The 27,458-nt window shown below is 40.6% G+C and overlaps 2 protein-coding genes across 3 annotated transcripts in view; both read right to left on the bottom strand.

The window, feature by feature from the left end:
* Positions 1-303: 303 nt before the first annotated feature.
* ERCC3 (ERCC excision repair 3, TFIIH core complex helicase subunit) lies at positions 304-19,916 on the bottom strand. Its single transcript, XM_069020970.1, has 15 exons — positions 19,870-19,916; positions 19,581-19,786; positions 18,329-18,565; positions 17,650-17,699; positions 16,486-16,621; positions 16,112-16,276; positions 14,924-15,128; positions 13,610-13,924; positions 12,290-12,474; positions 10,035-10,237; positions 6,530-6,626; positions 6,223-6,340; positions 4,957-5,075; positions 1,636-1,788; positions 304-1,277 (listed from the first exon to the last, which is right to left on the bottom strand). The coding sequence occupies exons 1-15, from the start codon at positions 19,886-19,888 to the stop codon at positions 1,143-1,145; spliced, it is 2,343 nt and encodes a 780-aa protein (XP_068877071.1). The 5' UTR covers positions 19,889-19,916; the 3' UTR covers positions 304-1,142.
* A 267-nt stretch (positions 19,917-20,183) lies between these two features.
* The window catches only part of MAP3K2 (mitogen-activated protein kinase kinase kinase 2), a 53,056-nt gene continuing 45,781 nt past the window's right edge, over positions 20,184-27,458 (bottom strand). For both annotated transcript variants that reach the window (XM_069020968.1, XM_069020969.1), the window contains exon 17: positions 20,184-27,060. In XM_069020968.1, coding sequence (XP_068877069.1) covers positions 26,835-27,060 — 226 coding nt within the window. In that variant the 3' untranslated portion in view covers positions 20,184-26,834. The remainder of the gene's footprint in view (positions 27,061-27,458) is intronic.

Here is a 27,458-nt window from a genome sequence, read left to right as displayed (position 1 = left end):
TGCATGCTCCTTCCAGTACGGTAAAGATTTATATCAACCTATTTTGAACCAACAGAGGTTGTTCCTAAAGCTCTACAATCAGTGAAATAACACCTCTTAATACAACACCAACCATTGTGTTACATTATTAAGTAGATGTTATTTAGAAAGCATTCTTCTGCCACAAACCACCACCATTTCTCCTATAATTTTCTAGAATTATACTGCAGCCTTCATTAAAAAAAACAAACTCAGGAATCTTTCCTTCATACATTCTTCCAACTCACCTTTTTGACTGAGTAATAACTTCTGTGGTGACAGTGCACTGTTTAGCAGTTATGAAGGTTTTATTGCATGGTTAATAAATAGAATATAAATAAAAACAGAGAGAGCTTTTATTTGAGCAATTTCTCAACAGTAGCAAGAAAAATGAGGAGAAAGAGCACAGAATTTATTTGTATTTACTACTAATGCTTTCCTTGAGTTTACTCTGGAGACAGAGTCCCTATTTCTTCTTGTCTTCAAACTCTAAAACATTTCTGACCAATCTGTTAGAATTTTAATACAGGTTAAGTCATAAGTATAAATTAGCTCTCGGTTTAAAAATATAATGTAAAGTGCTCCTCTTGGGATTTGTTCAGCTCACTGAATGATTTTATTTGAACATTTTGAAAAACAGTATATTGCTGAGCAGACACAATAGTCAGATAAATAATATTTCAAACATCAGTACAAACTTCATTTACAAAACCTTTTCAGGACTCTTCTGAAAAAGGATCTTCAGCTGTTAAAAATAAAATCTATTAATTACCCTGAAAACCAGACAAGTACTTCTCTTGAACGAAGTGGCCTGTATGCTTCTGCCCTCTGGGGATGAGGAAATGAGGGCATAAGACAAGGAGCCAGTGCCACACAAAAAAATATGTGCTGTGACATATTTGTATCCTTAAGTTTGTAAAAATATTTTCATGGTAAGATTTAGTTCCTTCTTTGCTTTCTCATTCACCTATAAGAGCACATACATTGGTAAGTAAGTAAGTGGCTATACAGATGCATATAAAGAAGTCTTTTAAAGGACCTGTCATAAATTTCAACTCCATCTTTTCAGCTACAGGAACAAAGACATGGATCCACAGTTTCAACAAAAGGCCCATGTGAAGATGTCACTTCCGGAAGCGTTTGAACAGGGGGTGGATGTGTTTGTTTGAAGATGCTTTGCTCCGTGAGGACTGGTATTCCATGTAAACTGTATCATCTGCTCCGGACATGGAGCTCATGGTGCCTGCACGACGGGACACCTGCAAGTACAAGGAGTGTAAGTACCTGCTTAGTGTGTGATCAGAGGTTTTAAAAGTATTTTCATTGCATATGACTTAAAGATTGACTTCAAAATCTGTAACAATGGATCTGTTACCTTCTCCTTCAAATATGATGGAGAAAGACATTAATTACATGTCTAATTTCTTCCAAGTGCCCAAAAAGTGAATTATTCCAATAGCTAAAGGCTAATGCAGATTAGAAAAATAAATCTGTTCTCTAATGTTTCACAAAGATACCAGGTCATCAACGACTACATCACATTTAGAATTGGATGGAAGTGAAATGCTCCAGTTCTGTCCCACCTGTGGTCATCCTTTTCAAAGAATTCTTCATTACCTGAGCTGACTTTGAACCATATTCTCCAGCAACTACTTCCTCCTCAGCATCCAGGTCAGATGCTTGCAGGACTTTCTGGAGAAGCTGCTGCTGTTCTTCTTTGGTTGAAAACGAAAGTTCTTCCTCTTCCATGCCTGCCAGCTTTGTGATTACCTAAGAAACAGAGCACACTACAAGGTGAGGGCTCTTCCTCCTCACTGTTAGCTATTCAAAGCCAGGACAAGGATTTCTGATTCCATATCCTGTTGGAACTGCCTTCAACTTTTATTAATGGTTAGAACAACTTCACACTACAGATAGCACAGATACATATAAAATCTTGCTAAGTGATGTACATATACACACATCTCGTTATATTCTAGCTGGAAATGCAAAAGCCAAACCTTTGGGGGAGGGCGGGGGGAAATGAAAAGAAAGAAAAGCTCTGGGGAGAGGATGTCAGCTAAACACTGTTTATACCAGCTTGACCAAGAACCTGACCAAAGCACATATAACTTGGATATGCATTCAGCTTACTGCAAAGTTAGTGTCATGTTGAAGGCTCTAGATTTGTCCAGTTTAAGAACCAGCATTTTATATTTAACAAAAATAATCCACTAGCTCTGCAGAGACTGAGAATTTTAGCAAGAAGCATTCAGGACAATGGGGAAAAAATCCTAACAAACTGAGATGTACAGCTGTTGAGAGACAGTGCAGTAACCTGCAACAGAGCATCAGCAGCAGAGCAAAAGGACTCCTCCAGCTTTTGAGTACATAGACACTGGGTAACTTCAGTTAGGTTTGTTCTCCTTGGAATTCTCAGTAACTCATCTGGTAACTGTGGGTGCAGGGCACATGTGACCTACTGGCAATGCAGAGCCATGGGCTCCACAGCTGACAAACCTCCACTTCTGAAGAACTGAAAAGATCTCAAGCTTCTGTTATAAAGCTTTGCAACAGGCAGCTTACTTTAACTAGAGGTATTTTGAAAACTTCACAAGAATTTTCCCTGTAGTTAAATGCATTCTGTAAGTATATGTTTATACATAACCATCAGTTTTCCCACTGTTCCCAACTTGACAAGGTTTTGAGAAAGACATTCTAATTCAGCCATTGATTATGTGGTGTTTCCCCTCCTCATCTTTTCAATTTTTCAATATCTTTATACAATTATAAACTAATTACCTCAGCAGTCTCAGCTGGAGCAGATCACAAAAACACTGTAAGTAAAGTTAAAGGTAAAACAAATCCATATTAGCAGCCAAGTACTGTTTTTAAAAAATGGGGTAGGGAAACACTGGAATGAATTATCAGTGCTGTGAGCTGTTATTCATGGCAGCTTCTAATTTGAAAAAAGGATGTTTTCCCGACAAAATGTCTGAGTCTGAAGAATCCATTCATGGAAGCAATCTGTCCTACATGGCTAAAGGAACACTATGGTCCTCCTTGTTTATTTAGGAGGATATGTGCTATGGTCATCTCAAAAATAAAGAAAAAGAAGTCGCAAAGATCAGTTTTAAATTGCATTTGCCTGTTTCCAGCTCTGGCTGCAAAACAGTACTAGCATGACTCATAGAATGGAAAGAATTCCCACTGCATCATCTTTTAAGCTGTCCAACTGATGCCCTGTTTAAAGTTATCACCAATTCTTTAATATACAGAGTTCTTCTGCTACTGGTTTAAAATTCAACTAACCAAAAAAAACCAGCTAGCGGTACACTCCAAGCAGTAAATTGTAGTAAGGCTGATATTTAAGAAGCAAAGACAAGATACGTGGACTTAGCAAAAACATATTACTCCAGTTCTCTTTTTGGTGAAAGGCAGAGAATGGAGCTATTAAGAGATGGCAAGAAGAAAGTAAGTCCTAAACAAAAAGTGAAAACTGTTACCCCTTTAAACTAGTAATGAATTTTTAGTTATTTAGCAACACAAATTCTGATGGAGAGGACTTTAGCATTGAAATAACTACCTAAAGAAGAGGTAGAGTCTCCGTATTTGGAAGACTAAGAAGGCAGATGTGCTGTGAATAACATACACATAGTTCATCCTTGCTTGGCATGAAGAAACACAATAGATGTTTTTTTTGGAAGTTTCTTTCAGCCCTATTCTTTGACCCAGCTATGACTAAGTTTGGCAAACAGAAGAAAATAGATATTCTAATGTTTTGTTTCTAATCTGCAAATAAAGAACATTCCAGTACTGGTCAGCAAAAATGTTGCTCCAGATACTCAGCTGGCCACTTGCACTGCCTTTGTCCCACATTACACCAAAGCTCCTAGGACTAAGAGCTCCTTCCTTGCAAAATGAAATCCCTCTATTTTAACCTCTTTCTTAGTTCTAGAATCCAAGGCATTCAAATACAAGTAAAGGGACTGCTCTCCTCTTTCTGGCTACAGCCACATAGATGCATTTGCTCTAAGTATTTGCAGCTTAGTACTGATCTACAACTTTTGTCAGAAGAACATATTCACTACAAAGGGAAACAAAGTTTTCACCTATAAAGACTCTGACATGTCTCTTTCTAAAGAGCTCTTTAATGGACTGCTCTTTCCAGAGCAGTGATTTACTCCAGCCCAGCAGTTCAGGGGGATGTCCTGTACTGGTGCCTCACACAGACAAGCTCTTGAACAGCCTTATTTTTTATTCTCCTCATCAATGCTTCTCATTGGGAGGACTTCTAATCAGAGCAGTAAGCTTCAGTTTTGTAAAGAAATCATTTACCTAAACCCAAGAGCTGTCATGATACTCTGCTGCCTTTAGCAGCCCAACAGATGAGCATATGGGGCAGTCCCTGCATTAAAAGAAAAATAAATGAGATACACCATGAAATCTATCATATAGAAGAGCTTTGGTAAAATGAGATGTTATGTTTGGAAGATGACAACATAGTGGAACATTGGTCTGAGACTGGAGCTCTTTGGCACTTATTTGTCACTTCTTAAGTTTTGCAAGTCTAAATTGCTGCTGCCTACTCTGATACACTAACGAGAACACCAACTCTGCTTTATGCAGACCCAGTGTGATAACAAATAATGGGAGGCCTCCACAGATGGACAACAGAACAGCACAAACATAAACCATGAAGGACCATGCACTGCACTCTGCAGGGTGCCTGGTTTGAAGTTAAAACACCTTTCCAGAAGCTGTACAAAGCTACCTGTACCTGCCCTCACAATAATACAGATGATAAAACAATACCGGAGCAGTTCCACTTGTGAGAAAAAACTTCATTAATGCATTCCACAACTGGAATTCGCAAGTCCTGGACCAAATAGTAACATTAAACAATATGAAAATTACATTCTTAGGCCCCAAGCATAATAAACAGAAGGGACAAGTTACCTTGAAGCTATAACCTTGATCTACAAGAAATCGTTGCCGTTTCGTTGAATATGCCATTTCCTGAGTGTCTTGGGATACAAGGGAATAAAAAAAGGCATTGTATTCCTCTGCAACCATGCCTAGGAGACAAAAGCACTCAGTGATTAGTTCCACTTGGAACGCTGCAACAGAGAACAACAGTGGAATAAATACTGAAAACAGGTGTTTAAATTGTCCCCACAAAAACTATTGCATTGTTTAGCTGCACCCAGACCTTGCAGAAACTGACACAGCATGGAAACCCCTACTTTGGTGCTCCCCCAACTTGAGGATAGGTGAAAAGACAAAAACAGAAAAGGAAATGTAGACTAACACAAACACACAGGTGCTCTAAGAAGAACCTGCTGCTTTATTCTGCTAGGCAAGGTGAAAGATAAAATTGTTTTTAAGTCTATTATGTCAAGAAGAAGTGAAAAGCCAAGAGCAAGGTTGCTGTGCATGTCAAAAAAGCTCAACAGAAAAAGGAAAAGTTTTATCCACATAAACTAGAATTTGCAATGGTTTTGAATTAAAAAAGTGAGACAAAGATACTTAGCTAAGAATTCATAGGACTATCTGAAGACCAGCATATACCAGGCTGTGTATAAATCTTTTTACACTTACAGTTCTTAAGGTCTGTTACCTAGGTAACAGGGTTCTCTTTTAAAATCCAGGGTTTCACCAAGACTTTGTCAATTCACTAGCATGGGTTTTGTTTGCATTTTCAAACAAAGCCTCACCTGTAACAAGCACAAACTGCACATAAAGTGTGTGCAGAGCTTAAGTGTGAGTAGAAAGTATTTTAAGAATAATTTTTCTAAACAAAAAAAAATCCTTTGGCCATGTTTTACAAAAACATACTAGTCAAAAACCAAATCCAATTTTTAAAAGCAAGTAGTCTGCAGTATCAAAAAAGTGATTTCTACAGGCTTGCTTGTTAGAGTAATACTATGATTCTTTAAAAACAATTTCATATTGAAGGAAATATCAAGGAATGAAAACATAAGAGAATTGCCAAAGAACAAAAAGTCAGTTTTCTTTCAGCTTTTTTTGTCCTTTGGAAGTTTTCTCATCACTAAATTTACTGACCCAGAAGATGCTTCATTTTCATTCACTGGTATATAGGTATATTCTCTTTGACTAAAACATAATCCAAGGACAGTATAAAGATACCTCATGAACATCCAGTTTCTCCTGCTCTAGGATATGATGATCCAAGGCCCAGAGCCCAGCCACCACCTCCTTTACCTTTTTTGGCTCTCAGCACCCGTCCCAGTCTTTGAGCCTCCTGCCTTCGTGACCCACCATGGGATGAAATCTGAATGAGAACATTGGCTTCGGGCAGATCGAAGGATGTGTCCCCTACCTGCAACAGAGCAGCACCCTCTGAGCAGTCCTTTATTTCCACATTTCCCCAGCCAACACTAAATACAAAGCACAGCTTTCTTTGTGAGCTGTGATACAAAGATGTCAAATGCACACCATGCATGTGCAGCTGACTCTTAAAGTTCCTTCTGAAGATAGGCACAAGGACACAGTGAATGTACTCACTCACCTTGGAAATGAAAATAGTGTTGATTTTTGGATTGTGCTTGAAGTTTTGTAGAATTTGCATTCTTTCCCCTTGTGCAGTAGGACCATAGATATAGGGTCTGAAAAGAACACAACATTTGCAAATTAAATTAATTCAAGATTTTTCACTCATTTCTTATGAGGTACCATGGCAGGGAGTGCAGTACACATTTAAGCAGATATGAAAACAAACCAGATTCTGGTACAGATTTCAGTTTACTTTTAGCTTGTTTGGCTCTTCATGGCAGCTGCCCAGGGGTTTGTGGAACCCTCTGCAGCAACCCAGTCAGGCAGAAAGAAATTCTGACAGTCACAAATGTTTTGCAATTACGTGCACCAATGAAGCTGTATATCAATAGACTGAATACGTTTGCTAAGCCTACATGAAAGACTGAAGGCAGCTGTTAAAATAAGGAGATTTTTTTTCTCCTCAAATATACTGAGTTAGCACACTGACAGCTGCAACCTTTGCTCTCTGTTTAAACACCTGAAAATCCAGGCTTCTCTATCAAGGATATGCTGGGTGTCACAACCAGGCTGCTGCGTGTTGTTCTGGGAAAATTATTTTTGCTTTTAAAGTTAACCTCTTGCCCCTTCTAATACCTTCTGGGCCTACTGAAATGAGAAAAAGGCCCCAGACATTCCATGAGCAGCTCACAGTGGCATTTCACCTACCATTTCTAATGTTTGACAATGAATCACATGGAACATTTAATGTCTCAATCCCAAAGGCTCACACAAACTCTCAGTCACCCACAGACTTCATGAATAACTCGGACAGTTAGAAATTTTCCAGGGTCTGGCTGTTTTATTCCTGCCTAAGCAGAGTTAAAAAACCAAAAAGCTAGAAAGAGCAAAGCCCACACAAAACCAGTGAGATGCATGCAGGATAGCACAGCCACTGCTTTGTCATCTGTTGCACTAATTTTCCAAATGCTGGTTTACCAAGCATCTCCAAACAGTACGAGTGAAGTTTTCCAGTTATTGTTTTGTTCACATTTCCATAAATTATTTCTAACACAAGGAACCTAGCTCAATTTTTTCATTTAGTATTGCACATACATGAAAGATAGCTGAATATAAACATAGCTGTGCACAGGACTAACGTTTTCTATTCTTATCAACTAATTTCTGTGTACTGGCTCCTCTTGCTTTCTCTACTACAAACTTTATTCTAGGGTTTTTTACCAAACAATCCTAGTCATCTCTGATTCTTCTCTTTAGTGTATTTAAGCAGACTTTCAGAAAAAAAGCTAAAAAATGAAAGTGGCAAATGAGTCAACTCTGAAAAAGTACCAACATTATTCAGTTAGTAGCATTCAGTAATACTTTAACTGTTATTTTAAATTTCATTTAGTATTTAAATTGTGAAGTTAAATGGCAGATTTAAACTGAAAGTAAAGCACTTTTGAGCCTTCCTTTTCTTAAGAACACCAAGAAAGCATTCAAGCACATTTTGTACTAAGAACAGAATAATCCTCAACTCCTGGCTATCAATCCTTCATTTTAACTTGCCCTGATCCTACTTGACAGTAATTCATTGACACTCCTGAGTACTTTTCTGAATCTAGAACATTGAGTGCTAAATGGATTCTTTTTTTAATGACTCATTTTCCTTACTGCAAAAAGACACCTGAGGGATTTGCAAAGATAGATTCCTCTCCCATTAACTGGAATAACTGACAAAACGACAGAGGCACAGTCCTTCAGAAACAGAGATTTAAACATATTCCTAACACCAGTAAAACCAGTCAGCACATGAGCTGTGCTATACTGGATGACAGACTCATGACAGAGGGAAAGCTGGCTAAGCAAATTTGAATTCTATGGCCCCAAAAATTGCAGTCAAAATAATTCCTATCATGTGCATGTTCTTTCCCTGATAGTTCCCCACTACCAAGGGCAAGGGGCTTAAGGGAGGAGCCAGCAGAGGCAGCCGGACCGTGGCCACCTCTCCCCCCATCTGGGAGCCCATTCACCCCGCATGCTTCCGTCAGGCCATGAGAAGGGCAGTGGGAGCTGTGCTCCTGCTGGGCACACAGCCACAGCACTCCTGCTGTACCCACTGGGCTGCTCTCTCCTCCACATACGGAATTCCTGTCCCGCACAAACTAACAGTCCTCTTTGGTTTAGCCTGCTGACAGCAAACTGATACAAAACTCTCTAGTTTTGTAAAACAAAGACTCCCTCACCTTTGTCCAGCACTGCAAGCCTCCTCTCTTTCTAATAGTGACAGCTGGGTAACGTGGAGCTCCATAAATGATGTGAGAAACACAGAACGCACACCAAAACATAAGAAGGGGCCCCCTACTATTTCTTCAGCTGGTTTTCCTGCCACATTTCCACAGCATCTACACCACTTACAACTGCTGTGCTCCGCAGCATCCCCCCCTCCCAGCATCACCTGTGCTAAAGGCTTTGTCTGTGGTGCACTGAACAGTGCTAGGACATTCCAGAGGCATCATTACAGCTAACCTCGGTCCAGACAGATTAAAAAAATGATGAAAGAGACCGCGGATGTTGGAATTCATCCACCACCATTAGCTCTGCTTGCTATTTAATGTCACAGCATGCCAGCACAACACAGCCCTTAAACTACAGTCAGACCTGACCGTGAATTTTGGAAAGTGCAAGGCTTGTTTGTGGTTTTGCTAAGGAGTATTGCTGAAATTCCTAGACATGAAATCATACACCATCAAAATGCCCCACAGCTTCCAGCAAGCAAGGTATTATTTGGGCTTGTCAAAGAAAGGATGAGGACAGCTTATGTGGTTATGTTTCCCAATAATCACTCTATGCCTGACCCTGACAAACTCTCCCTGATCATCCCTCCCCAAATCCTACCAACAGACTGATGCTGACCCCTCATTAAAATCTGTTTGCACAGCCTCCTGTAACTACACTCATGTTACAGTCATTTAAGGTAACTGAGGAGCTCTAGGGAGAAACATCCTGTAGGTTATTAAACAATTACTGCAGTTCTAGATCCCAAAAAAGCTTGTCTTAGTTTGGTTTTTTTTTTGTCAAGGGTAAGACCTTCTGAAGAGGGAGGCCCTGGGTCTCAGAACATCTTGAAAGATCCAGAGTGTATATATTTGAAAACCTTTGTCTCTGAGAGACAGGGGAAGCTACCATCCATTAAAGAAATAGTCCTAGTGATATTTCTAAAAGCCCCTCATTTTTCCACTGGCTTTTACTAATACAAATAAAATAACTTAAAATAACATAACATAAAATAAAATACTAAATCTTCCACAGAAATCTTGGATGTAAACTTTTCTGAAACAAATGCTAAACAGAGACTCTTTTCAAACACTGAAATCATGTTACAGGGCCAATACGGTTCATCCCAAAATACCTCTTGAGCTTTTTATGCAGGTGGACTGGAGTTACAGCATTACAAAAAATATCAAAGACTACTGAAAGCTGCGAGATTGCAAGGAAATTGTCATGGAAGAAGGATGCCATCACTGGTAGCAAACACTTACTTCCCAAGTCTGACTGCATATTCCTTCAGTGCAAACACATTGTCAGCAAAGACGATGATTTTATCATTCCGTCGCTCATGAAACTTAATCAGGAACTGACAGGCTCTGAATTTATTTGGGTTCATGGTGTAGAGCAGTATCCTTTTCTTTGTTTTGATAGCTACATATTCTCTGTAAAATTCAGGTGACATTGGGCACCAGACCTACAATTAGAAAACATACACACAGACAAAGTAATGCTCCATTATTTACTTATTTAATCCCAGTGGGAATTGAAAAGATATTGGGGGATGATAATGCATTAGGACTTTCTGTATAGTGCAGGCCACAGATTTTAACAAAGTAATTTCTGTAGCAAAATGAAAGCTACCAGTCCGTGAAGTCTCCTGGACTGTTATAATCTGTTTAACCTCATCACCATTTCAGTGTTATGCTCTGGCATTGAGATCCACGACAGAAATAGACAAGAGGACTGGAGCAAGACTGAAAGATAGTTCCTTTATGTTCACACTTAAATAATGTACTGAATGCTACTACTTTTTACAAAGCAGTAATTAAGGGAATGAACTGTGTAGTCTCCCTTTCACAGCAGTCAAAGCGTTTTCCAATAAAGACTAATCTTCATCCATATTCTGAAAGCTGAGACACATTTTGTCTTCATTACCGAACAAATTCACCCATCTTTCTTCATATACCCACATAGGAGCGACCTTTATTTTAACAGCTACTGAGTCTGGAACTTCCAAAACACTAGGATTGATTAGAAGTTTTCAACAAACATCCCTAAGCAGTTTTTTCATTATGTAAATAACTACCATAGTACTTCAGTAAGTCTGGGCTTATTTTTTTCTCCTGTAGCATGAAAAAAGAAGACATTATGAAGTTTAAGCCAATGAAATGACACTATTGATAATGTATGACACTATCCACAGGGCATATAATTTAAGAAACATTTACTCTGCTGTACACGTGTTAATCCCTCATGTCCATTGCACAATAGAAATTAACAAAATACTGCAGAGAAAAGCCTCTTTCATAACCACCATTCAGCTAAGGAAGTTAACAACAATTTACAGGAGTTTATTTAAACAACATGAATTGTTCTGTACTGATAAGAACTAATTTTTGTTTTCAAAATATTTTTCCAGTGAGTTAAATGCCAGATAATGCTTTTATTATCCTTTGACTACATTAAAAATAAATTCATGCACTGAATAGGCTCTGTTGTTATTGTGTGCTGTCTACATGAAAGACTTAAAACTCTTGAATCAGAAGACAATCACATCAAAGTGACAGTGAGATATGAATACTGAATACTTGACTACAGTAAAAAATTTAATCTATTGCTCAATGCCTCTCTGAATACATGGCAAGCCCATGTATTTTGTATTTGCACTCTCTTCTGGATTAGGATGTTACTCTCCCTTCAACAGTTATTTTCTAGGTGCCTTTCACTTGCATTCTATGAGTTCAAAACAGTGGGGTTTTTCCTTTCTACAACCTCCAGTTTGCACAGTGGTCAAAAGGAGAACAGCTGACCTGCATCTGCCATCTTTTATTCCAGTACCAGAGCTAGGGAGAATTGCATGGAATTACCAAGACAGGCTTAAAATAAACCACCACATAAATAAACACCATAAACATCACAACATCAAAGACAAAAAAAAACCCCAAACCAACAAAGACAGAAAATCCCCACAAACAATGGAGAAGAAAAACCCCAAACAGAAAAGAAAACTCTTTTGTAAAACTCTACCGTAACACACTGCAGCTGCTAAAACTACTTCCATTCAAGAGACCAGACAAGTTCATGAAAAAGCAATCCACTAATGCTTACATGGAAACCTTGTAAATAACAGAGAGCCTGGAGAAATTTATACTCTTCCCTAGGTATCTTCCATGTGAATTATCAGAGACAATACATTGAGTTAGACTTTCCATCTGACCCAGAAAGATGACTTTAACATTCTAATGTGCCTGTATGAAAGATTTTCACTTCTTCTGAAACCAGATTTACCTCTCACCCCTATGCTGGAAAGAACAGAGGCCACACCGTTAAACTGGAAAGAATGGTAAGATCCAGTCCTATGTTTTCAAGTTTCATCCTCATATATTCAGGCTTGAAATAAACAGGTGTTTTCTTACACTTTTTAAAATTTCTGCTATCATTCTTTGTTTTAAGAGCTGCAAGAATTCTTCTCAAAGTTATAAGCATACTAAATAAACACTAATAGTACCAAAAAGCAGAGCATCACCTCAGCACACTGGACTTTAGCGATGTAGCCACTGTTCTGCAGCTCCATCCAGTTGGCTTCATAGAGCTTTGGTCCAATCAAGAAGTTCAGGTCAACAATTTTATCATCTTCTCTGACCAGGGTAGCAGTCAGCCCCAGTTTACAGTGAGCTTGTACAATAGTGAGCACACGTCTGAACATTTTTGCTAAGAAATCCAAGACAAATTTTTTGTTAGCTTTCCTGAATGGTTTTAGAAGATAAATACTGCAACTTTAAAAGACATTTTCATCAACTCCTGAACATAAGGCAAGCACAGCATTTGGAAATTGTACCCCATTCCACATACACTCCTAACAAATCTGTGTTACAGCAAAACTTCACCATGATTACAGCTTTAGTTTGCATCATCAAATGTCCTCTGAAAATCTCAGTAAGCCTTCTGGCATCTTTATTATTTCCCATTCCCCAAGAGAAAATTAATATATTCAGAGATTACATGGCTTGGTTTAGGTCTGTATTATTTCCTAGAAAGAACTATGACACAAGGACTCTTGGCTGACTGCCAAATTCAGGACTGGCAGGATATGGCAGAATTACTCATCTTCAGTATTGCTAGAGATCACAGAGGAGTTGCTATACCTTCATTTCTATAAAACCAAGTAAGAACAAAAGTGACAGAACAGTGCCAGCACTGTGCTACTTTGACAAAATGGCAATTAATCATCAAGGTCTATTTCTGAAATCCATTACTTCTGTAGACACCAAATTATATTCAAATGAGAATAAGGCAGAACAGCTAACAGAATCCTGGGTGGTATTTTTATCCAGGATCATTCCACAGACACTTTAATACTACGGTAGCATAGATCTCAATTATGTTGCAGTTTCAAAGACAACAGCTATTTCTGGATGGCAATCATTATGGTCACTCATAGATATTAAAAACTGGCCTGCAGTGCCACTGCATGTAAGAGAAGAAGGCAGATTAATTCCTCTCCTGTTCAAATATGTCTGCAGCAAAATTATGCAAATGTAATTCAGGTGTTTTAAGAGCACTTTATCAACCCACACGGAGGAACTTGTACTTTACACTGCCATTACAGAAAACACAGTGTCTAATTTGAAGGATTTCAGAAAACTAGTGGTCAGCTAAACTATGCAGTATTGGGGGAAAAAAAAAAGAAATAGAACAAGGCAGTTTACTTGTCTCAAAACCCTGAACCATGGGTTTACTCACTCCACTAATCATGAGAAGAACAGCAAAAAAACACTACTTCTAAAAGAACAGAGAGACACCAACAATGTGTGCAACGTGGAAGGTTTGCACGCCCTTTCCTTACCAGGAATGGTATGGACTTCATCCAGTATCATAAGGCCCCACTCTTGACTTTTAAGCCACTCCATTACTCTTTCTGCTTCCCAGGACCTTTTGGTCGTGTGCCCCAACATGGAATATGTGCTGATGGCAACAGAACAGCCAATGGGCTTGTCTTTGGCATCAGACGTGAAGCGACAGATCTGGCTGTCGTCGATGGTGGACCACATCTTGAACTGGGCCTTCCACTGCTCCACAGACACCGCGGAGTTCCCCAGCACCAGGCACCGCTTGCGCACAGTGCACGCAGCCGTCACTCCCACCAGAGACTTGCCAGCACCTGCAGGGCAGGAGGAGTGACACTCATTAGCCATCTCTCAGACACCACTGGAGTAGGAGGAAAACAAAACAAAAAACCAAAGGAAAATTGTGAGAGAATATGAAATCATGTAAGGGCAAATTCTTCGCTGTTTCTTTGCTACAATATTCTTAAAAAGATCAAGTATTTGCTTCTTAAAAAACAGCTGGATTGTCTACTAAACACAACTGTATTTCCTCAAGAAAATAACTGTAAACAATGGCTTTGACAATTAGAAGCAACCATTTTAATGCTTTTTAATTTCAAAAGAATGTTAAATTACAGGTGGCTACAGAAAGCTTTCCTAAGGGCAATCTATTCCTCTGTCCCTGCCAGTTATGCACATTCCCCTACAAAGCAAGTCTGTAAATCTTCCCATCCTTCACACGCCAGCACCCCTTACGCACTCTCAGGCCCTCGCCATATCTCCCATGTGCCTTCTCCTCCCCCAGTACTGAGGGCACTGGCACACAGTCTCCTGTTTGCTCCTTTTTTCCTCGTTTTCTGTAGATTGTCTCAGTCTGCATGTTTCTCATTTCTTCCTCAAACTCCCCTGCCCAGCACTTGTGCACACAAGCTCTTTTCTTCCTTGGACACCCCTTTATGCCACCTTTGTATTCCCAGCTCCCTGCAATTTCCCTATTCCCAACCAAGGAACAAATTCCACTGCCAACAGCTTTACATTTCACAGGAAGACGAGCAGGGGTGGCAGAGGGCACAGTGGAAGCACGACTGGCAATGTGAAGGTACCACAGCTGCTCCCCAGCTCCGCAGCCCCTGCCAGGACACCGACAGCTCTGCAACCCAGCTCTCCCTCAGCACAGCCTCACCACCTGCTCACTAAAACCCACCAGGACTCTGCACACTGCGACCAGAACAGTCCCTGCTGCTGTGTGAAATCCAGGCAGCTGTCATCTTTGGAATTCACTTTACTACAAGCAAATAAAGAACAAGTTGTCTAAGCACCAACACAAAACTTACCACATGGCAAGACAATAACACCAGACCTGGCTCGTCCATTCCCAAACATCTTCCTTAGGCTTTTCTCTTGATAGGGCCTGAGGACAGCAGTAGGTTTCAGATCTATATTAATATCAGGATTCACAGAATCATTTCTGAAATCATATTCTGCCAGCAAGGGGTACTCCAAATGGATACAACGCTTCTGAAGTTCTTCAATCATCTCCTGAAGAGGAAACAAAGCTTCAGTTGATAAATTCTCCACATCTGAATTAAGTTCTTCTTCCCTAAAAACAACTATGTTATATAGTACCAAGTGAAATTGCATTTATTTTTTATGCTTATGAAGTCTGCAAGAGCTAAGGTTTACTCCTGAAACTTTACCTGTGATCAGCCCACCCCCTAAACATTTTAAACAACAGTTAATATTAGAGAGGACTCTTCAGGGAGATGGAAGAACACGACACATTCAGCTCAGATTATTGCTTACCTGGCAATGACTAAGCTACAGCTTGAAGTCCTGCAACGAAGAGCTCAGTAACAGACACAAAAGGTTCTCTATATTACACAAAGCTGCACATCTGTTACCTTAAAAACATCCATACCCTGTAGGGAAGTTATTCCAAGACAATGACAGGCTGAATCGATCACCAAGAGGTTGTTGGTTTGCACTGGCTTTTTTTCAAATAAACAAAACCGCTACTAAGTTGTCCTTTTTTAAATTCCTTTTTCCCCCACTAAGGCATCATTAGAATCACCTACTCCAAAAACAACTTGAGAAATTCTATAGAAGCTCTCTGAAGGTCAAGCAAGGACTGTGCTACAACCTCCAGCTCCCTTTCTCAAGTGATGAACTTGAAAACACCAAGAAAGAGTTCCTTCTGCAACCACAAATTACAAAAACAAAAGCAAGAGGGGAAAAAAAGCTCTCTGAAAGCAGCACTCCCCTGAATTCTCACTTGTCTTGCACTAATACTCAGCCACATGTGACGAGAACCTCCCCGAGTCCCTGGAGCCTCTCTGGCCTGTGAGCATCGTGCTTTGCAGGCTGGGAAGGAACAATGCCCAGCCTACCACCCTGTAAGATTCTAAATTTTGGAAGGTAAAAGGAAATAAATAATGACTTCCAAGGATCTCCCCTACAAACTAAGAGCCACAGTACTTCCTAGTAAGTTTTCATGCTTATGTCCTTCTGTGCAATATTCATACCTGCTTGACTTCAAAGGACACTGTCTGCGTTTCCTCCTCTTCCTCCTCATCTTTGTCCATCTGTTCATAAAACTCAAATAAGTCAGCTGGGACGTCTGGCTTATTCTGAGCATCTGTTCCCTGTGAAGTTGATGGACCAAGGCCACCTTCACTGGATTTGGAAATCTGAAATAGAGGAACATGAATTCTCATGAAAGGTTTCATTAGAGACACACTTGGGCTCCCCTCTTCCCCCCGAATTTGGTCTCATTAAAGTTTGTTGCTGGTGGAATGAAGCAGATACAAAAAGCAAACAATAACCAGTCCAAACTACTCAAGAGTCACTGCAGTTACCTCCAGTCACTGCAGTAATTTTAGAATATGGCTGCACATACCGCTGATTTACTTGTGAATGTCTCTGTAATGAGCTCTGTCTCTTCACCCTCAGCATTTCTCAGGCGGCATTCTTTAATCACATGGTCTTGCAGAAGCTGCTGAATGACATCAGGGTGGGTACTTTCCACAAAATACCTAAAATTAAAGAATAAAAGAAAGCATTTTTATGAACTCATCAACTGAATAACTCACAGGAAGAGTGGCATAGATGATTCAATGCACAGCTGTCCCAGGTACACTCTCAAGCATCCAGTCTTGGGGTGCTAATTTAAAAACTAAGACATTATGACAACCTAAACTTTTAAAAGATGCCTCATACCAAAAGCATCATGTACTGTGCAGTTATCCATCCATCTTGCTCAAATACTCTCTAACATAACATGAGTGGCAAAACTCCAGCAAAACTGCCTACACAGACCTCTCACGTACACATCTTACTTGTGACATGCAAGTGAAGTAAATTGTTTTGAGGCTGAACTGAGGCGAGTTGGTGAAAATGTTGCATCTGGTGTTTTCAAGTCCTGTCCACAGCACCAAAAAAGCCCAAAAGACAAAACCCTAAACTTCCAAGACACAAACCACCTAAAAACTTAAAACTAGTGCATCCTGGGGATTCCTCAGTGATGATGCTGGTTGGAGATCACAGTTAAAATATGAGCTGACTTCTCCAGGCCCCTTCCAGCATTATCCTCTAGCTTTAAAACAAATCAGATTCAACCCAGACACAAGCACCCACCTCTTGTCACTGGATTTGCTTATCTTTCCTGAATAACAGAACACATGTCAGAATACCCAAGACTGCAGGACAGCTGTGGAAAGCTTCTCTAAAAGGAAGGACGGAAGGATGGAAGGAAGGAAGGAAACAATGATTTGAAAACCTCAAGGACATATTGCAAGTCCAAGCAATAAAGAAACAAGCTACAACATCAAATTTGCAAACTATTTTTAAGAATGTGATGACAACCAGCACTAGCTCAGGATAGCCAAACACAATTCACCAGCTAATGTATTAAATACTTCCAAAAGCTGTAAAAGTGATACCTGGGAGCTGTTACACTCAGCTGGCAGCTGTGAGACTCCAGAGCTCCTGAGAGCACTCACTCACGCACAAGTGTGCATTTGGAGGGCTTCCTGCCACAAGAGCTAGGGAAGAAGCCACCTACCTGTTATGTTTCAGAACCAGCTTCACCTTCCCGTAGCTGACAGTGCACAGCTACAAACAAAGAGAGCAATCATTAGGAACATGCAAAAGAGAGATTCCCTATTTAGGACCAAACACTGCAATGGCTTTAGGTCTTTGTGAGGAAGCACCATGCCACAAAACATTTACTTGCAATGCTGGTATGCTCATGGAACAAACCTGAAAAGGCATTTTCAGAAGATGCTCACATCATCTCACACAGGAGATCAGGCACAGATATTCACTTTTTATACCTCATTTCAATCGACTTCCAGGACTGTGAGAGCATACTTGCAGGATAAGGCAGGCTGTCTTATAGTGCCCCACTGTTACAGACTGTTTCCTACATTCTCAGTTATTCTTCAGGGCAAATCTGAGGAAACTTTCCCCATGTACAAGTCATACTGGCTGAAAGTATCTGCACAGACACTTTAATGGACTTTTTTTTATAAATCCTACACAGGATACATTATGAAAACAATGCAGCAATATGCCATGCAAAAAGACAGGAAAAAAAATGTTCTCTTGAAACAGCAACAGAAGAATAAGGCAGTTAAAAATGATGAATGATTAAAAAATAATAAATCAATTAGGCAGGGGCAGCAGGAAAGGAATTCATTAGTAGCAACAGATGTATTTCCAATGCCATAAAATAGCCTTACCTTGATAAACTGAATTATTCCATCTGGGACGCCAGTCTTGCTGAGTTTCTGCAAATACTCAGTGATGTCACTTGTCTGCAAGCCCACACTCACGGCAGCGTACAGAGAGTAGGCAGTCAGCTTGTACTCGTGGATGTGGGTGGGTCTGCACACAGGCTCGGCAATGGCAACTAGAAAGTCCTGTGCATATTTGTAAACTGGAGAAAAGGCTTCCAGAAATATATGGCCATCAGGAGCCTGCAGAAATAAAAGGAAATGCTGAAAGCACAACAGTGTTAGTTGAACTGAATCTTATAATGAAGTTACAAGAAAAAGAATAAACATGTAACTTTTGTCTTCTGAAATGGTCCAGGCATGTCCCAGGCATTGTCTGTGTCCGTTCCACGGCGCTATGAATAAATCACGCCCAGATTGATAAAGGCTTTTCCAGACTAACATGCTGGGGTATTTCTTCCTTTTAATGCTAAACAAACTGGTTGTCTAGAGGTAAGCTTCCAGCCCCATTTGCCTGAACAACAAAATTCCTTGCTCATTTTATGCTGAATGAATGAATGAATGAATGAATGAATGAATGAATAAATGATAGCACTTGGGTGTCAGCACTAGGTGCCTGTACAGCACTCAGTGACAGGCATCCTGCAGACATTGGCTGGGCAACCATCTGTTCCCTAGATGCTGCACCACTCGCCAGACCTCGGACAAGTTTACTGACGTCCCTTTCAAAGTGCAGAGAAAAAAAACGGCTCCAGTTACAGAAGATGAGACCAGCCCGTCTTAAAGCTGTTTCACTCCAATATACAAACCCCGCTGCTGTGTCACTGCGGCGACAGATCCCTCTCGTGTCATCAGCTAACGCGCTGTTCTACAGCCCTCCCTGAGACGTCTGGCTGAGATGCTCCTGTGCCCTGCCCGGTCCGCAGCGCACCCGCGACAGCGGGGCCCCGCGGGGACGCTGTTGGGGCTGGAGCAATTCCCTGGCCGTTCCCGGTGCTCCCGTCTCGGCAGCACAGGCGCTGCAGGGGACGCACCCGCCCCGAACGGCAGCAAATCCCGCTCCAACGCGACCCCGGGGCTCTCCACCCGCACCCCCCGGCTCTCCCTGCGCGTCCCCGCCTGACGCCGCAGCAGTCCCGGCTTCTCCACGAGAGAACCCCCGCGCCGGCCCCGCCGCGTCCCGCAGCGATCCGGCCCCCCGCGCCTGCCACCCTCGGGCACACGGCGACAGCGGCCCCGCCGCCCCCCGCGCACGCACCACCCAGAGGGGCCGCGAGCTGTGGTCGGCCTTCAGGGGCATCTGCAGCCGGTAGTCCTTGGCGCCGTACTCGTCCACCTTGGTGCCGCTCTCCTCCACCTGCTTCCCCGCCGCCGACGGCACCGCCTCCTGCGGCTCCTTCCCGGCACCTTCGTCCTCATCGTCTTCGTCGTCATCGTAATGGCGCTTCTTGGACTTCTTCTTATCTGGGAGCAGAGCGGGAGCTGTGACGAGCCCCCCCCCCAGGGTCCCCCCGCCCCGGCCCGCGCCGCCTCCCGGCCCCGCTCACCCCGCTCCTTCCTGCCCATGGCCGCCGCGCGCCGCGCTGCGCCCGCCCGAGCGTCACTTCCGCAGGGCCGGGCCGCGAGGGGCGGGAGCAGACACCGCCGGCTTTCTGGTCCCGGGGCCGCCCCCGCCGCGGGGAGACGCGCGGGCGGGCAGGGGGCGCGGCCTCGGGAACGGGCCACGCCCGGAGCAGCGGGAAATGAGCAAAAATAATTAAAAATGAGTAAAAGGAATTGAACAGACTTCCGGAAAGCGCACTGTAAATAACAATAAAAAAGCCAACCCGGAACTGAGGTACGAGAGTGACATTGCGCAGTATTCTGAAGTGCAGAATTCTTAAAAGAGAAATCACACTGTTGTCCCTACAGAGTGTTTTAATATATTTCTAAGTACAATTCGTGTCTGATTTTGGAAATACAAATACATTTCGAATGGTTAAAAACAAAAATTAAAAAAATATTTTGAACATCAGCCAGCTGAAAATATATTTATCTAGTAAATCATCTCTCAAAGCCTTTATATATTTAATTATTCTAACTAAACATAGTACCCTTAAAAAACAAGTTCATAAAAATGTAGAAATGAAATTGTGGAATAAGATTACTGGGATATATACACACACACATTCAATGCATACACAGAATTACAAGGCAGGGTTGGTTGTTTGTTTTTAAGTTTGGAAGGTTGTTAGACAACGGAACTTGCAAGCAATGCCCAACTCCTGAGTTCCTCAACCATGATAACCATAAGCTAATTTTTTAATTGTTTTTATCTTTTTTTTATACACAAGATATTCCATGTAAAGCAGCAACAGCAGTGCAGTTACTGGTAGCAACATCTCAAAAGTAATAAAAAACCCCATACATCCAGACAGTAGTACATTGCACACACACGTGATTCTCATACACCCATCGACAACTGGTCAGAGTATTAAATCAGTGTACAAATTAAATATTTCCAAAAATGTGCAAAAAATTCAACGTTGATAGAAAAAAACACCTTTGTGTACATACATTACAAACTGTGCCCAGCATTCAACTGAGAGTAAAAACATTTACAGTGAGAAACTGATAGATTAAATAGAGAATTTAATGGCTACATAAAAATGTACATTAGATCAAGAGTAAATTTACAAATTTTTATTCATAGCTTCATGAAAACTAAAAGCCTACGTTCCAATTAAGCTAAGTCTCCTCCACCTATTTACAGTGATACTCCATTACACGACTCCTGCGAGGTCTGAGATGACAGACACTATGCTTTAATAAACCATTCCAATTTTAGGGTGACACCACCTTTTTTTACTGGTATTAACAAGAAACAAACACTACGGAACTGACAATCTAATGGCTGTTCAGAAAAGAAAATGCAATCCTTGTTTTTATATCCACATTATATAAACCTCTGGGGGAAAAGGATCATCTAGTTTTCGGGTAAAAAGCACAAAAAAGCTCAGATGTATTTCCTACTACTACCCACTCTGGAGCTGGAGTATCCTTTTCCTTATCTCTCAGCAGAAGACCCTGACCTCCAATCCTTACCTGTGAACTCAACATAAGGGTTGAACCATAAGATACAATTTTTATGCCATTTAATCCAGTTCCTCTCCCTTTAAAATAAGTTTATGAAAACTTAAGCCCTAGCCAAGGTGTGACTGCTCTGAAACTTGAGAAATTTCATTTCCTCCATCCCATCCCTCAACTCCGTATACGTATATATTGCTAGAGGAATCCCAAGGATTGCACGAGCAAACCAGGAGCTGCAGCGTCCCTGGTCTAAAGCTGAACACACACCTTTATTCAGGAGCTATCAGGGGCCACCACCTATGCAGGATTTAAACTTTGCCAGCTAGAAAGAAAAATAAACGGTGTGGGCCAAGTGGGGGAAATCAAATGAGAAAGAAGCTCCTTTGTTTCTGATCCCAGATTTTGATTCAGAAATCCTGGGTTGATAGCAAACCTGTCTGATCCCTTGGTGTGCATTAGTGGCTCCTCCTGAAGGCAGCACCCATACCCAGGTAACTGTGGGTGACATCTGGCTGCCACATAAAGAGGACTGGCTGCTTCCTGGAGCTTTGGAACACTCTCACTATGGCGCACAAAACAGACCAGGTCACAATTTTATCTTCATGGCGTTCTTTAAATGCCCCAAGGCTCAAACCCAGCTACAGAAGTCACCAGGTTTTAGTCACCAAGCTTATGCAGTAATTTTAGAATGACAACAGTAGGATTAAATTAGAAAGAGCTTTTAAAAAGAAAACTCTTCATTTTAATGCAAGCATGAATTTTTGCGTACCAGAACAGTAACTATTAACACCCACATGTCTGAAATATGGGCAGTGTCTCACTTTTTACTAGTACCTGCTTTACTCAGTCAGCAACAGCTTACTGGTAGATAGATACACACTATCTATAAGTGACATGAAACATCACTTTTGGCTATATGTATATGGGATATAAAAGCTTTGGTAATTTTAAGTGATTCTACACTGCAGACTTGTCATTGCCACAAGACAGCAAGTTACCAGGAAGAAGAAATGACACTGGCGGCAATACTTTTGCTTTTCCAGAAACACCATAGGGACTTGCATTCAAGCACACACGTTATACTTCTCTAAATGCGTGACACAGTCTTTCAAGATTAAAAAAGTAAGAAATTGGTTATAAATAACTGTAGATCTGACCAATTTTCTCAAGTCTCTGAAGCTGCAATTAGACATCACTCTATGCTGTCCAAAAGAATGGCTTGCTGTACTGCAGTGTACCTACGGGTGCTACGAGGCTTTCAGTCAAGACAACAGCAGGATTAGGATTATCCAAAAGGCACAGGAAAGAAATCTGTTGGTTTGCTTGGACAGATCATACTCCTGTGCATGAAAGTAAACAGCTTTTAATACAGTACCATGCTTACAAATGTACCAGCTTGGCTTTCAAGCCCAGTAAGAAACTCTGCTGCAGAGTCTGGTACCCAGAGCCAGGAAGCCAGATCCTGACAATCTAGTTACTTCTGTGCATGCAGACAAATACTCTTTCTGGTATGTGCATCAGTGTACAATCTCCAGAATGCAAATGCAAAACCTGTATTAGCACAGGAAGCCAAAAATCACTTTAAAGTTCTGAATTTGAATGTCTGCTGCAAACTATAATTCATGCACACTTTTCAGTGCAGTTAGGCGAACTCTGGTTTGGGCACTTTGAAAAAAACCATTTGCTAAGACTGCTTTGGTGACATGGAATTGTATGACATATTTCAATATGGTGTTCTAACATGAACAAAATTAAGGCATAAAGACAAAAAGGCACTAGCTAAAAAAACCCAAACTTTTCATTTTTTTGTACTGAAAGGACTGTTTAGTTGGAAATCAAATTGTAAATCAAGTTAAACATTTAAGACTATATTTAAACCGTCAAGAAAAGAAGACTGTAGATTTAACTATGCAATTATTAGACTCATATCTTTTTGAGTTCTTCCATGGATATTTCTATCACCCAAATAAAAAATAAACAACTTCCTCTAACACAGCACTACTGAAACTTTGAGTCATGCTCTAACAGGACTGTAATTACATCATTAATATCATACCACAGAAGTAGCTTTTGTCACTTAATATGTGCAACAGACAGAATACTAAAATTCATTAGGAGATAAGTAAGAATTTTGAAAATACACATACTCACCATGAATTTCAACCCTTATTTTTTGAGAGTATAGCTTCATCGTGGCGTTTACAGAAAAGCAAACCAACCCTGCAGCAGTATTGCCTTCACTGGCATTTTCTTATAACTGGATTCAACAATTAAGACTAATTAGTGATTCTAAAATGCTGGTGGCTTTTTAAGTGATATACAAGAAGTTGTGAGCAGGGATCTTGGCTCTGCAATCCTCCTGCAATGGAGTTTAAAGCATGAAGTTCCATGCACCCTCACAAATTCTAGAAGGAGGGGTTGTTCACCATCACCCCAGGAGTCCCTGTAAGTGTCTAACAAACCCTGTATACAACTTGTTTTACTGCATTACCCCACTATGGGCAAGTAATAGCCAGCCTTCTGGTAAAAGTCTGATTTAGCTTGATAATTATTTCTAGCTCAAAACATTTGTGTTAATAACCAACTCATTTCCTGTAAGTTATTTAAGTCAGTAGAGAAAAAACTAGCTCAAGCCTAACCTTGGTTAAATTCATAAAATTTTACTAGAATCACTCAAACTGGAAAATCTCAGCTTCATTTAAGAAGCACAGTCTTTTCTTGGCAGCTTTCTGACGTGCCAAAGACATGATGAAAAATGCATTCTGAAAGTTGTTTTCTTCCTGGCTCCAAAATGTTGACCGTTGTCATGACTGAATGCCATTATTTTTAGAAAAGGCACAAAAGCAGCAAACTTGATTGTTCAGTAATTAAAAACCATAATAAGGAAGTGATACTGCAATATACATGATCCAGCACTGTCTCACAGAAAGGACACATTATAAGAAAACTAGATTATGAAAATTTTCAAGCTTCAGAGAGTGCAGTTTCTCTTTAGAATAGTATATTTAAATGTTACGAATGCTACAGATAAACCTGGTTACATTTTCCCTTTAATGTCCTTTTTTGGTAATATATAAAATTTTCTTACCTTTTCAGGTATCACTGACCACTACTGATTTTTATATACATTTTGACCTTGGTTTTGGTACCTTCTTAGTCTGTTTGAAATCAATCATTTCAATTACATGATCTTTAAAATTACCTAGATAAATGATCAGGTTCTACATTAAACTTCCCATCCCTACTGTCACTATATTTTGCTTATAAAGCAAAGGTCCCTTACAGCAGAGTACATACCAATTCTTCTTAAAGGCTGCTTCATAGCTTTTATCTAGTGACAGAGAAACAAACAAAAAAAATAGTCACTACAAGCTGCCTTGCCTTTCAGCCTTTTACACTTTTCCTGGTCTGACTAGCTCTCCCTGTGCTTAGGAAACCTTGCACAGCTGTGTACCCTGACCGAGAAAATTATAAGCTGGGTAAAATACTCACATAAGCTGAAGAAGTCACCACTCTCAGTCTCTGGAGAGATGGCCACAAAAAAAGTCATTCTCACTCCACTACAGGTAAAGTGATTAGGATAGATCCATACTCCTGCTTATGCTCTGGTAAAACATATGGAATTCAGCAGAATAAGTTCAGAAATCTTATCCATGAGTGACTGTGGGAATGGGTAAGCTTATTGTTCTGTCTCCATGCACTTTGTAACTCTGATAGTCCTCTAAAGATGCAGAACAGGTAGAGCCTTGTCAGACTAGACAAGGGTCACAGTACCAGCCTGCTCTGCCTTTACAAAACAACAAAAGCAAGCAATGAATCATCCAAAACAGTAAACATAATTTCAGTTCTGTAGTCCAATAGTTTATTTCCAAATGCCCTTTTAAATTATTTATGTTCTGTTCTTCTACAAAAATATGAGAATCTGACTTTTCTGTCGTGAAAAGTCAGTTATTCACTACACCTGATCAGTACCTGGGCTTCTCAACTGAGAAGCAGTATTTCAGCTTTTTACTACTTTTCTTTTATTATGCTCTTTCAGAAATAGAAAAAGTGATTAATGTACACTTTATGACAGTTGGAAATCTGACAAACACCAATCTGGATTATCAGGCTGGAATAATCACACTCATGTTATTTAATTGATGGCTCTCTCTGCACTTCTGGCCTATTCTTTGTACAATTTTCTGTGCTGTGCCTCCTTCTTCATAGCATTCATCAGTGCTACCTCATTAAAAATATAACTGGAGTCTTAGCTTTCTCAGGGATCCATTCCTGATGTTAAGAGATGTTTGAAGATATTTGACTTTATTTCAGGAATTTTCAACACATCCTAGATGACTGACCTGCATTACTAAACCATTTTTTTTTTAGTGCAGAATGGGAAGAATTTTATATTTTTCAGGCACTTGATGTTGACATACATTCCATCCTAGCGCCTCTCAACAGCTTTGAAAACATTTCTTTTAGCTCATTCTGAATCAAGCAACTCATATACTGCACAAGGATTAGTCACTCCCTTTCCCCTGCAGCCAATTCATGGGACTGTGGAGGAGAATTGACTCTCAACATCACTATTTTTTCTCAGCTAAGATAACTGTCTCCCTCTAAGCTTATGCAACAGAGGTTCTCTTTGGCAGATAGAGCAGGAGGTGTTCTCCTAAGTATTTACATCCAATAGCTGACCCTTGTCTAGCATGGAAAATTTCCCCTTTGCAGTATAGTAGTTTCTACGGGTTTGGGCCCATAATCTGTTTAATTGTAATTATTTTCCTATTAAGATAATACAACAATTCTACTCCAAAACCTCTAACTAGTACATCAGTTTTGAGCTCGTTATGTTATTTTCTTTTGGTCACATAGAAGTACCAGCTAGACATGCTGCTGTACAAAGAGTTCCAAGTTCTCCCAGCTTCGTCAATTAACTCTCAGAACCACATGTTCCTGCTTAAACTGTAAATTCCAGAAACTGATTAAAATGCTAAAATATAGTAAGAACTTAGAACTCTCTGCTGCAAGTACCTACAATACAGAGAAGAATCACATAGAAGTAACCTTCTTGTCCTTTAGCTGCATGTCTATTTTTCCCTGCACCCTGAGTCAGTCAGCGGTGTCAGAAAAAGCCACACAGTTCCTGACTGTCCAAGCATTTGTAATTTTTTTCCTCTTTAAATAAGGAACAAATATGTACTAAAGTGCTTTATCTACATCAACCACATCAGTACATTATAGAAACAAAAAGTTCTAGTCCTGGTGGGAGGGGGGGGAGAGAAGATTCTCATTTTAGATACAAAATTTAGATTGTTTACAATCTAAGTGAAACAAAGATTCAAGAGAATATTCTCTCTCTTGTCTTTTTTCTCCTTTTTCTTTGTAAAAAATAAAAATAAAAGTGCAGTCAAATAGAAAATAAATGCAGTAGATGCAAGCTGAGTTGAGGCAGGTGTTAGTGATAGTGTGCAAACGTGTGTCTTAGCAGTTCATCTGCAAACGGTCGCAGCTTGGCCTCGATAAAAATCCGTTTCAAGAAATCCCGAGCGTGGTCGGAGACGTGAGGTGGGAGCTGGGGGTTGGTTGGCTGAGTGGCAATTTTAAAGATGGCAGCCATGGCTTCGAACTCTGCCCACGGGGGCTTCTCAGTGAGCATTTCTACCACTGTGCAACCTACACTCCTGAAACAGAGGCAGAAGTGAAACAGCAGGTTACAACATCCATGCTTTCCCAGGAACACAAGAAATAGCAGAGAGGAGCTAAAATATCACAAATAAGGAGCGTCCACTTAACAATACAGAGCAACTTCAGCACAAAACAGGCATTGGAAAAAAATGGCATGTACTGTTATACCTTTATCTCAAAGTTGCACAGATCACTACCTATGTCTCCACTTCATTACTCCCCTGGGCCAAAAGCTACTACCTCAGTGAAGGGATAATTAGATATTTATCCAGGCAATACCGACTGTGGTAGGGCTCTGCCAGCATCCAGTGCTCAGCAGGCTGACAAAGGCCACACACTCAGCACTGCACTTGGAAGCTTTCCTGCTCCTTGAGGCCAAACAGAAATGCAAAGC

This window comes from Aphelocoma coerulescens, chromosome 7 (assembly GCF_041296385.1).
Source record: "Aphelocoma coerulescens isolate FSJ_1873_10779 chromosome 7, UR_Acoe_1.0, whole genome shotgun sequence".
Taxonomy (NCBI): Eukaryota; Metazoa; Chordata; class Aves; order Passeriformes; family Corvidae; genus Aphelocoma; species Aphelocoma coerulescens.
The sequence above is the reverse complement of the archived record's forward strand: the minus strand, read 5'-3'. Positions and strand labels throughout refer to the sequence as shown.